This window comes from Penaeus japonicus, unplaced genomic scaffold, assembly GCF_977035675.1.
Source record: "Penaeus japonicus unplaced genomic scaffold, GWHDUDI00000001_assembly GWHDUDI00000035, whole genome shotgun sequence".
Lineage (NCBI taxonomy): Eukaryota > Metazoa > Arthropoda > Malacostraca > Decapoda > Penaeidae > Penaeus > Penaeus japonicus.
This window is the reverse complement of record NW_028234437.1, coordinates 14,721,683-14,734,713: the sequence shown is the minus strand read 5'-3', so window position 1 is coordinate 14,734,713 and position 13,031 is coordinate 14,721,683. Positions and strand designations below refer to the sequence as shown.

The following is a 13,031-nucleotide window of genomic DNA, read 5'->3' as shown; positions in this document are numbered from 1 at the left end:
AATGCCAAAGAGAAACAGGATACAGTATCTGATATCCTTATTTCTGTTTCACTGATCTTTTCACCATACATTTGTAAATCCACCAGAAAATACAGTCATATAAAATTATAAAATCACATATATATTCAAAATGTTTACAGAAAAAAACATAATATACAAGACAAAATAAATTTGTGTCTGCATTCTTTTTACAATTACTTCACAACACAAGAAATGCAATCAAAGCGTTTCGATTATCTCTTCATTAGAACTATATGAATAGATGTAATTCTTATGAAGAGATACTCATACCCCTTGCATTGTCTCATTACAAGATCATATTTTCTGAATCACATCAGAACAGCATTGTCTTCCAAGTTCAGCTATGACATTCATTGCGTTAAAAAGGGATACCTTATTGTTACAACGCTGAAATTCAAAAGTATAATCCCAGTCACACAGGTAATTCTAGGAAATTGTCATTGATTTCGAGCTTGTGGACAAAGCAGCAAGAAGAATCACTGAATCTACCCAGAGTCATGTCAGGATGAAACACGTTTTCCTGGGAGGGGGGAATTCAGTTCAGTTCAGAGAGATTTGCGAAGACATCACTTCGCCCAGGCTAAATGCACGAGGCGGCCCGGCCTCTGTCAGCTATAAGTGCTGATTCATCTGATCATCAATACTGAATGCTTACTTCTTCGGCAGTAGCTTCTGGCTCCTCCCTCCACTCACTTTAAGGCTGGAGCAAGGAGAAATCCTACAACTTTCAGTATTCATTGAGTGTTGAAATATTGTGTGTAATCTGTCACTTTTCAAATTTTTTAAGCAACGTAATGATTTTCCGAACAGTCGTCCAATTCTTTCACTACAGAATTCATAGCTTTTCTAGCTTTACTTTCCATGTGATTTTTTCCACGGATTCTATCTGTTCACTTTTCAATGTTATTGACTAATTTTTGACTAACACATTTTTTGTTCTAGTCAGCATCTCCAACACCACCTATCTTCTCTCCATTCATTAGTTTTCCCAGCCATGCGATTGTTTTTATTCCCGATTAATGTCTTCTTCACCGAATATTTCCCCAGAGGGAAAGATGTCAAATGGGCAGTCAACTCATCACTAAATTTGCTTCGCACTTTCTGGTCTAAAATATTGTTTTTAGACTTCCTCTATGTTCCATACATTCAGTATTAGTGACATGGTCAACAAAACACTACTTATCCACAACATAATGGCAATTTCGGTCGTGCTAGCCACAAAAGATCATCTTAACCAATTTTACATTCTATCGACTGATACTACTTAGACGGTAGGGAGTGCGACAGCCCATTTACCATTGTCGTGTAACCAAAGTGGTAAATCATTGAATGCGAACCAGTCTTGTTCTAGCTATCACGGCCAGCACAGGTGACCTCTAGTGTGACCAGACTGGCTCCAGACTTGAGGTTAATGGTGCAGCAAAACAAAACATATTTGTTACCCATTCTATTGTCTGATTGAAATTAAATAAACTATCTTAAATCTTTCATAACACATCTAAAGAGGAAAGGGAAATTTGAATATAAAAGTTATTTTGAACTATTGTAAGTACATGAATATGTACATAGTCTCCTCGGCTGGCAATTTAGCTGACCTGAGTTCAATCTGACACTGTCAATGTATGGTAAGCCAGGCCATTCCTTGCATGAGCAGTAATTTAGAAGCACAATAAACCGAGACCCACAACTTAACTTGAAGTTACCAGATTGACTATTGGTAATTTTCAACTATGAAATCACCCTAAATTATCATTATTATACATATATTCATACACTATGTGTATGTGCAATACTATCGGTGGATTAAGGTCTATTTTCCCATATTTTTGGAAATTAAATATGGTAATCGGAAATCACGAAACGTGACCTTCTCAAGGTAGTTTACTTGTTTAAGTTGTTGCTAAGAATGCCCGGGGGTATGTTCCAAGCTGATTTGGAAAGTTAAGCCTAAACGATGGGCCTCACTCACGAATACCCTGCCACTCTGTAGGTACCGACTCTCGTGTTTTTGAAAAAAACGGAACATAGAAAAAGTGAAAGGAAACTGTTTCCGTTTTCTTATTCCAGCCTTTTTTTGTGTGTATTCTTCTTTTTGGAAGTACTCGACATAGCGTACAGTGTCGTGACCCCTGTGATCCAGCTTGTTGGCTTTAGCAGTGGTGACTCCCCTGTGATCCAGCATATTTTAACAAGTGTGCTGTCAGGCCCCTGTGATCCTGCATATGGGCGTGTGCAAGTGTCTGGCCCCTGTAATCCAGCATACGAACATGTAGAGTATTGGCCCTTTAGCACGTGTGAGCGTGTGAGCGTGAGGAGTGTCGGTCCCTATAACATCGTACAGTGTTGAAAATAATAATTTACAATATTAAACTATATTTATTTCTGCGAAATAAATACTTTTTCTGTATAAACATTTCTTTTCTCCTTCATAGCTAATGAGGATCAACAATAGATACATATCATACAAATATTTAATAGCAAATGAATCATAAATAAACATATACTGGAAAATAATATAAATCCCGTATTACTGAAATAATATCTATATCTTATAAGCGAAGAATTTAAAAAGAACCTACTACAAATACCTATAAATAAATGTGAGCAATTCAATTTCTATTCCTGAAAAATATGCAACCCAAAATCTACAGTTCTTACTGCAATATAGTAATAGCTTGCTAAGTATAGACAACCTGTTTTGAGACTGTAATGAAGATGGTGTTATAAGAACTGGTATACCAAAACAAAGTCTTCAAGCATTTCCTTTTATTTAAGTCTGCAATTACAGGGATTGCTTTCTTAGCTCTTTCTCTATAACATTTCCAAGTCTTGGTGATGGTTGATTGTTTGTAACTCAATCATCTGTTTAATTTTTTTTTTATCCTAAGTTCAACCCTGAGCAATGAAACATTAATTTTGTAAGAATAACTACTTTACAAGCATTGTCTGTTATAGAAGCAATGGAAATTGTAGTAATAAAAATGCAGATTAATCTGACAGACCACTCAATAATACATGCAGACATTTTCCATTCATTCTACTCCCTAATTTAGCTCCAAGAAAATAAATATTTTTGTTAAAGCTGTAGTAATGATATAAATACACCTTTCAGGTTTGCATATTACTGTTTAACATTCAGAAAATCATTCTTGGTCCTCATGATTGCATTAAAAGACAATAACTAGATATGCCTCCAATAAGAATGAACAACAAACCTGAAGGAAACTAAAAACCGTATATAATTTTTGAGTGCAGCTAATAGTGGTCACTATCCAAAGGTCAAGGTAAAATATAATCTTATTGTACAAGAAGCCACCTCTTTGAAGTGCTCTGCTTCTAAATTTTAAATTTTGCAATTTCTTCCAAAAAATTACATTCTTTCAAAGTCAGGCAGATACAGACAAGTAAATAAAGGAAGTAAAGGAAAAAAATATGAATGAAATAACAATGGTATGAATTTCTAAGTTCTCTGATAAACTTCATGAAGTAGATTCAGAATGAGAAAATGTATTTGTAAGGAGTATCAAAATAGATTGTTATTTCTCTAAATTTCCATATGCTATAAATTCTTTTATTATCTGTATATGACTACAGTACATTCATACCCTTACACCTAATCAATTTCAATGTACAGCTTGATATCATACAATTATTAATCTATGGATACATGCTTATATTCACATACAAATTTAGTTATGAGAATGTATTAAGCAGCTTTTTTCCAAAATGACTAAAGCTATATTATATTATACTCTTTCCATATAAATATATAAAATAACAAACTTATCATTTCCATTTAATACTTTATCCCACACAATTATCTTGACAGCAGACTACTAATGGCAGAAAATTTTAACATCAAAATGATTCTTTCTAGTTCACCAATCAGAAATCCAAAAAGTTTAAGGAATATGCTTTACAATATGATGATCATAAATGCTATCTTTCTTGTTCTTCTGAAATAATGCACATGAAACCTATCTTATTAAGATTATCACAAAAATGACAAAAGAACTATAATTGTAGAAAATTGATGGAATAGCTTTTTCTTCCTCCTCTTCTTGTATCTAACATCCTCATCTGCTTCTGAACTGGCAAATTTTGGGAAATGACTGAGGCCAATCTCTCCCCCTCCAAAGAAGCCAAAGATGGGAGTGTTTGGAAAGGCCTGTCTGAAGGCTTTTGTCTCTACATTGTGATAGTCAAACCATGGGTTGCCTCTTCTCCGATACCATGAGTAGCCACGGCCACAACACGTAAACATAAAAGCCAAACTCTGATCTTCTGGGAGTCCACAAGACTTCAGCTGTCAGCCAAAAGGGAAACCATTAATCAATATTCATATGATACATATACATTATCTCTTTGCATGTATATTTATCTGTATAAACACATCTATATGTTATATGGTAAACCATAAAACAAATAATAAATCAATAAACTTATTTTCACAAAACCAAATGATAACCAATTAATTCTCACCTGCTTCATGTATGACTCAAGTCCTTTGGGACTGCTAACATATTTTGAAATGACAACTGAAGCTGCCATGACATTTGGTCCACTAATAGCAACTCCTAAACTAGAGAGTTCACCATTGTTCTTATCTCCACACTGCAGACTCTCAACTACTCCACCTCCAATTGCCAGCTGATGATTCTGTCTGATAAAAGATCATTATGAAAGCAATAAGAATGATAACAATATATGGGGATGCTGCAAAAACATAATCTAAAGTTTGTTATCATATTTCCAAAATATAGATTAACATATCAACACTGGTTAGAGGAAATACTACAACAGAGAAAAGTTGTTTTTGAATTGGTCTCTCCAAGGGCACACAGGACTTAGTATTCTTAAAATAGCTGTTAACACAACCTCTCCGGTGGAATCCTATATATAGCTATACAGTCTGCCCTAACTATAACAGACCATAATTATTATAAATTTTGGCATGATAAACAAAGATTTCCAATGTCCTTTCCACCCGACCACAATGCACCATATCTTTGTGCTTGAATGGCAGAGGTTGGAGGGCAGATAAATAAAGAGAAGAATAATTAAAATTTCAACATTTTAGTTAGAAAGTGGGGTTTCACTGACATGCAGGGTCTGGCCATGTGGATTATTGCACTCGCTCTCTCTCTATGTATGCTTATAAAGTTAAGGGAAGATGCAACCCTTGCCAAAGAAAAATCTAAACTTTTTAGAGTTAACCCATTGAAGACAAGTATCATGGCATACATGATGTCGGAGGATCTTGGATTACTGGGGCATTCCAGACTTGCATGTTACAATGCCGGGGCTCTCGAACACATAGGCCTAAATCAGTTAAATAAATGATGCCGTATGACGTCACCCAGCGAACGGGCCTTGAATGTGCGGTACCGTAGTGTACCACCCGTCCAGAGAGGGTTAATGTACTATGAGTAATGAGTGAGTATTCATGACAATGCCAATCATAATTACAATAATTGCTGAAATATTAAGTAAAAAGGGTTTCACCTAAAACCCAAAACCTGGATGGCACCACTTTCTCCTAGCACTAGCAGGAGAGAGAGCCTTGAATGGCAAACATCTGTGGTATCTAATAAGCACTATTTTTAGAGAGTGATGGCACACAGCAAATTGCTGACCTCTTGCCCTAAAGTTCTGCAGATGAAAGATAAGCAAGCAGAATGAGAAGGTGACTGAAACCATGCCTACAATGTGGGCCCCCCTGTGTCAGTAGGGCTGCCTCATACTGTGGCACTCACAGTCACAAGCACAAGTTTCCCTCCTCTTCCCTACTCTTTATATCTTCATTGTAGATTATTATATTTTTTGTATTTGTTCACGACAATACACTAATTCGAAAAAAATAAAGTGGCTTTTTGTCCACCCGTAAGACAGCAATACTTCTATCACATTGAGTATAAAGAAAATAATGAGCTGATATTGACCCTATACTGCAGCATTGATAGAGCCTGTCATATGACACATACAAGTCAAGTAATATAATAGAACACAAAAAAAAAAGTTGAACACAAAATGGTTCTCATTTTACAATGAGTGACTGAAAGAGTGGGAAAAGCCAAGGTATGTTGTGTGGAGCTGCCCCGCTCCAAAATAAAACCCATCCTGTTGCAAATCTATCCCCGTTTGCAATGGATTAAGTCTTCACAGATGAATAGGCACTTGTGTTTTCTACATTGTGCCTGAACAAGAATAATGTATGGATGTATATATACATATACATCTGTATATGTATAAAACAAAGTGTCACTTTAAACTTTATATCAACATAAAGACAACAAATTTTCTTCATATTTTGCTATAAATAGTAATTTGATATCTTTGTCACTCTTTGAATGCTAAATTGTTCTTAAATATAATTGTTTTTCAGAATGTATTAGACTGTTACTTTAATTTAGGTGTTCGAATGTCATAAAATGTGATAATAACGTTAAAAAAAAATGGACGGGCATGTTGTCATACACACAGACTCTAGGGCCGCCATTGACAGCCTGCAACAAAGCACATCCCTTGATAACGTTTACCTGGTAACCACGATTCTCACCATTGCTCAGAGAATCCTGGATCAGGGAAGACGCATCATCATCAACTGGATCCCAAGCCATGTTGGTATTGAAGGGAATGACGTAGCTGACAGGTTAGCGGAGGAAGGCAGGAAGAAACCCTTGAGTGATCTTGTGGTGCATCCTAGCCGGGAACTGCTAAGGCGTAAAACGATGGTTGCAGGGCAGGTCGGTGCCCTGCAGCGACACAGAGAGGAAGCGAGAACCTCCCTCTCGGCCAGCTGGTACTCAGACGCCACAGGCTATGAGTCGCTGATACTCTCTCCCAGAATATCAAGGTGTGCTGAAGTCAGTCTGCACAGACTGAGAATAGGCTACCCTTGTGCATGGCAAATCATCCCCACTATTGGGCAAGATGAGCAATGCTGTGAGTATTGTGGCGCGCTGGACGCCAAATTAGAGCACTACCTGATGGAATGCAAGCACACTCGCTTCCTCAGGCAGGGCCCAGAGACGACAGCTGCCGGGCTGGTTAGACAGCTATGCCTGTCACTATCCCCCTGGCAACTGGAGCGCCTAGAGGCAATCCAACCGCCACGGTAAAAGTTCAGTTATGATGATCAGATGAGTCAGCACTTATAGCCAACAGAGACCGGGCTACCCCATCCACACAACCCGGGCGAAGCGACGTCTTCGCAAAATCTCTCTGAACTGAGCTGAATTGAATTCAGCGAGGATGATCAGATAAGATTAGATAAGATGAGCCAGCACTCATAGCTGACAGAGGCCGGGCCGCCTTGTGCATATAGCCCGGGCGAAGTGACGTCTTCGCAAATCTGTCTGAACTGAACTGAACTGTTAAAAAAAAATCACAGAAAACTATGATATTGATGACATCAAGGTAATTTCTGCTTCTGGTCGGTTGAAGAAAATGATCAAAGACAAAAATTGCTGTAAGATCAAACGTGATTGGCCAAGATATAAAATAAAATAGAAAATTACTTTTGTGAAACTATTTAAAATTTGTTGATTACCCGTGATATGTCATGTCACGAAGTATATGTACATACTCATATGTAAATGTATTTATATTGTTCTTTTTGTTTTGAAAAAAGAAATAAGCAAAAAAAATCTTTTTGGATACCCCACTAAAAGAGTGCTTCCTCTTTCCATTGGTATTATCATGTAGAAGTGAAGAATATAGATAAAGTTCAATAAATGAACACTAGAAAAGCATTGCTGTAACATGTTTTATGACTAAAATAACTCCTCTGAACATGGCAATATTTTTACGTGCCTTTACACTGTAGATGCAATTATGCAAACCATACAAATAGAGTGGATGAAAAATGCTCTGAGAGGTCCAGCAGGAAAGCACCCCAAAACGAAGCATCATGAGCTTGTTATCTTCCCAGTATTAGCGGGAGTAGGTAAAAGTATGTCCCGTCATGAATGGGTGAAACATAGGACTTTGAGCTAACAATCATCATTGCCACTGATAAAGCACTAGGCACTAGCCACTCAACTTGAAATGTGTCTGTGTTGGAGGGTATGCTTCAAAAACACTGGCCTCTAAAGGAACAACAAAATTTAGAAAAATGAGGTAGTGTGTGCATATTAGTTGGACACAGCATAAGAGCCAGGATATTAAAGTTGGGAGAAGTCATGGGAACAACTAGTTACAGTTAGCTAAGGACTAACCGACAAAAACTATTTGCCAGGATAGTGGCACAGCTATCAAAAACTGACAGGACCCCCACCACTATCTTTTCTGCTGCCAATGAGACATAAAGTGTCCACTAACATACCTGATACTGTTTTTTAAGCTTCCTCAAGCCCCACTCATCATACCATCCCCATGCCTGCATTTCCCTTGTAGGCTCTCCTAGAATGGAATAGTAATTCTGGTATTGTATGGTATATTCCAAGCAGGCAACCTCCATTCTTTCTTCTTCCCATTTCTCCAACCACACACCGCACTTTTATGTGATGGTCTTCTCCTGGTATATATAATTTTCAATGTCCTTGAAATATGACATCAGAAATATGTATATATATACATCTGAATACATACCTTATTACTTTTTATAATTATTTTTTTGTTGTTGTTGCTTTATACATGTTTCATTTGGACGTTCCCAGTAATTAATTTCCATTTTCATTCATATGAAAGGGATAACCACATTACCTTTTTCAACTTTGATGCTTCACTGTTGTATATAGTTGACATAGGACAATGTGTAAAATCAAGCCTTTTGCAATATTAACCCACTCACGACAGGGGCATTCCAGCCTTGCATATTACAGTGCCGGGGCTCTCAAACGCATAGGCCTAAATCAGTTAAATAAACGACGCTGTATGATGTCACCCTGTGAATGGGCCTTGAATGCGCAGTACCCGTGGTGTACCACCCGTCCAGAGAGGGTTAAAGACCAAAATTTACTTTGTAAAACTTGAAATTTTTTTTACTTACAGCTGAGGAGACTAAAAAACTAGAGGTTTTGCAGTCCTACAGTCCTATTCACAACCAATACTTCTAATGCTTATTTGTGTAATATTTGCATGTTTTACAGGCATGGATACTTTTTCTCTTTTTATTTCCTATTTGTGGGTTGCTACAATAATATTTTTCTACTGAGGAGCATCCGATATAGATTATATACTTTGATGATCTACTGTGTGGGAGGGTTGTGGCTTTGCCTGGACATTTTGCCGCGGCATTTCAAATCGTGCAAGCTGAATGTTGCAGGCTATTCCTCCACTGAAATGGCAACCAGCTGCTATGCACCCTACACTGCAGAAGATACAACTACAAGCATTAATAAATATAAAACAAAACAAAACCTCTTAAACAAAAAATCTACCTTTCAAGAGCAGCCTGCAAAAAGGCATCTGTGAATATCTCATCTTCTGTGCCAAGATCAAAAAGGAGAAGAGCTTTAAGGTCATCTTCAGGCGTCATGCTTGTCATCTTGTTAAACTCTTCTGAAGTTACTGTAAGGTCATTTACAGCTCCTTTTCCTGAACGCTAGAATAGAAATAATCCCATTTAGAAAATCAGCATATCGAACTGGATGTTGAAAAAACTCCTTTAACTACAATGATATATAGCATAAAAAGAACATTGCTTATAGAAGCCTTCTTGAAAACTAAAACAGAACCACCAACAAAAGAATATCAACACAACATTCAGTGAATTTAGTGAAAGTCAAATTATCACATCATTTCAAATGAATGCAAAGAAAAAAAGTAAAAGGAGCTGCCAAATATTAGCAAACTATAACAGGAAACATAATTGTACAAATACCTTTCAAGCAGCCCGTTATAATTCTTATACTGTAAACCATATTCTACAAAATTCCTGAATCACAGCATAATCATACTTACAAATCTTTTTAGAAAGCTCTCCATGCTGATGCTAAAGAACTTCAGCTTCACCCCTGGATGGTGTGGTATTAAAAGTAAAGACACAGCATCTGCTTGTCGCAATGATGTACTCCATCTAGCCTCTACTTCAATGCTATAACCAACACGAGATCTTTTAACATTAGCCTCCTCTTTAGCACTAGCTCCTGAGGACTGACTTGAGGGATTGGGGGAAGCACTTGCATTCTGCTCAGACACTGTGGGTGATGGTAATCCCGAAAGATCTTCCCTGGCCTGAGTCTCATCACTATTACGACGCAGGCAGCTTCTTTTGGCCCTCTGTCCGTCTTTCTCTTCATCATGCAGAAAGGAGAGAATTATGTGATTGAGGTTATTGGCAGATTCTAACCAATGTCCCTGGTAATTGTTTTCGACAGTGCCAATGATTCCTGTGGCCGAGAAGAGTCCAAATTCACACGTCTTGGGCAAAGATCCACGAAGGTACTCCGCAAGTGTAAGTTTTCCTGTTAAGGTGATTTGGCATTGATCAAAATTCATCATAAGAAAAATATTATTATCACAATTAATAATTAGTAATATGTGTTGTACAAAATGGTCATGGTAAAGCCATATCAAATATAAATATAGTTTGAAAATCTGAAAAATTGAAAACAACCTTCATAAAACTACCATATAAACATAAGGAAATGAATATCATTCACTCTCTGGATTAATCTAATTCATACTTGTGATCAAAGGCATATTCTATTCTACATTTTAATGTTATTACTATTCTCTATCAATAAGTTTCAACTTCATTTCTCATCTCTCTGAAATCATAAAATAATATAGAAAATATAAATTCACTGACCATTTTCTCCTGTTTTGCTAAAAACATCGGTGCGGCTCAACCAGTCTTCGTTGCAGAATCCAATACAATATCGTGGTCTGCTGACAATGTGCTCAAAAAAGCCTTCAAACAAATTGCTTGGAGATAATTCACCTATGGTCACCTGAAGTAAAGGAATGAAATTGAAGATTAACACTTTTGCCAGTTTGGTACACTGCCTCAAGCAGTGAGTAGTTTTTCACAAATGCTTCACCTGTTAATGCTGGGAGTGTATGTACACTGTGAACTATGGTTTGATCTTTTTATGCACAAATGGCTCTAAAAGTCCTTAGTTAACAAGAGATCAATTGATATGCCTATAATACCTGACCTCACTGCATGACTTGGCAGATCATATCCATACCCTTTATCTCCCCCCTTTTTAATGCTACATTATTCATGTTGGTTTGAGGAAGAACATGAAGACATTATGGTAATTTTCAACTAGTCTCATGAAGACTGGTTATTGGTCAAATACGTGATTATTATGGTTCAAATTCTGTTATTGACCAGCCTATTCCAGCTAAATGTCACTGGCTGTCCAAAGTGGTAACAAAATATTAAGCCATTGCAAATGGCATTCTGACTGACCCCATAGGGACCAGCCAAAAATCAAACAGATGGAGAGAATGTTCTCTCCATGTTCCTGGTAATACAGAATTGCCTAATAAGCTTTATGACTGTAAGTGCACTTCAACAATGAACAATATCCAATGTTACATCATATATGTACTGATGCCCATCTTTCAGACATAAACTTTGCCATCAAGTATGTATCAATTCATCAGGACTGAGTTGGTCTTCTCATGGAGATTTTAATTGAATGCTGGGCTTCTATTGTTACAAAATGTACACTTTGTTTTAAATGCTGCCAATTCTTAAAATAACATTAGCTAGAAGCTAAAAGGTATATGCTAGATACAAAATTTAGAAAATATAGAAGATTTATAATCTATATCATAATATCATAAAAGATTATCTTTCCTGTATGGGTGAATATATATCGTTCAATATATATACTGGTACATACACACAGATATCCAAAATATCCTCTCTCATGAATGCGCAAATAAGGAATAGTCTAATGAGTAGTCTCACCTTTCCTTCCGTGGTGGGAATGCTGTGAGGATGAATGGTCAGGTAGTGCAGTCTTCTGCGTTTTTCTAGTATTTTAGCTCCGACATCTGCCCAAGTCCTGCATACTGCTCTTAGCCTTGCAACTTCTCTAAAGCTGAGATTCTCAAAGATCCTCTGTTAGTAGAAAAATAAGAGATTACTGTGCATTTCTTGAGATCTCTCATTTGCTCTCAACTATTTTAGGAGAGGAAAAAGCCGATAGATATTAGCTTTTAAAGCGGCATGAAATTAAAAAATATTTAGCTCAACATTGTCTTGCTGATGGTGTTCAAAATGCTTTTTATATCATCAATATTACTTATATAATTAAACATTTTAAGATCTGTAGTGAATGGTTTACAATTCAAAGTATACTCCAATAGGGGTCAAACATTTCCCTAAACATCTATGCCTATTGATGCTTTGGAAGAAGCATACAATCCTCAAGCAGGTATGTTTCCATTTTGCTTTTGAAAACGGGGGTCTGGGGGGGGGAGGTGGGGGACACAGCCCCCATTGGATAGGACTATCCTCAACATTGGGTAAGGTTTAGCTGGTCATTGGGTTAGGATTTTATAGACAGAATGCCACAAAAACAACAAATGCAAATTCCCACAAAAAATTATTTTGTCATGTCATAAGCAACCCAGATTGAGGTATACACAGTGCACCATGCCGGTAAGTACATAAAAAAGAAACCATATATTTCATATTTCCATTTTACAGTAGACAGATATATGGTGGAACTAAGATATATTTGATACATCTATCAATGGAATTTATTAATATATTACCCTGCAATTTCCCTGATCATCTTCATGCCCTGCCCTACTCTCAGAGCCCAGATTGTGGGGTGTAGGGGGGATTCGCAGATTATATCCACTATATGTGAGTAGTACAGGGTAAAACCCTTAAAGAATTCCAAAAAGACTTTACTTTTAATAGTCTATACACAATAATATAGCAGTGTTTAGATAATTTTTTATACTGTTAAACCAGTGGCCTGACTGAATAACCCTACTGTAGTATCTGAATTAAGACCAATAGTGACTACAAAGAGTATAATAAAATGTGAATTTACTTCTAATAAGATTTTGATCTGAATAAGGTTAAAAGACTC

The 13,031-nt window shown here is 36.8% G+C and overlaps 1 protein-coding gene across 1 annotated transcript in view; it reads right to left on the bottom strand.

The window, feature by feature from the left end:
- Positions 1-2,772: 2,772 nt before the first annotated feature.
- Positions 2,773-13,031, bottom strand: part of LOC122265724 (uncharacterized) — an 11,217-nt gene continuing 958 nt past the window's right edge. The window contains exons 2-7 of the mRNA XM_043035128.2: positions 11,894-12,046; positions 10,778-10,919; positions 9,928-10,430; positions 9,405-9,568; positions 4,504-4,684; positions 2,773-4,327 (exon numbers count right to left, since the gene is read on the bottom strand). Coding sequence (XP_042891062.1) covers positions 4,016-4,327; positions 4,504-4,684; positions 9,405-9,568; positions 9,928-10,430; positions 10,778-10,919; positions 11,894-12,046 — 1,455 coding nt within the window. The 3' untranslated portion in view covers positions 2,773-4,015. The remainder of the gene's footprint in view (positions 4,328-4,503; positions 4,685-9,404; positions 9,569-9,927; positions 10,431-10,777; positions 10,920-11,893; positions 12,047-13,031) is intronic.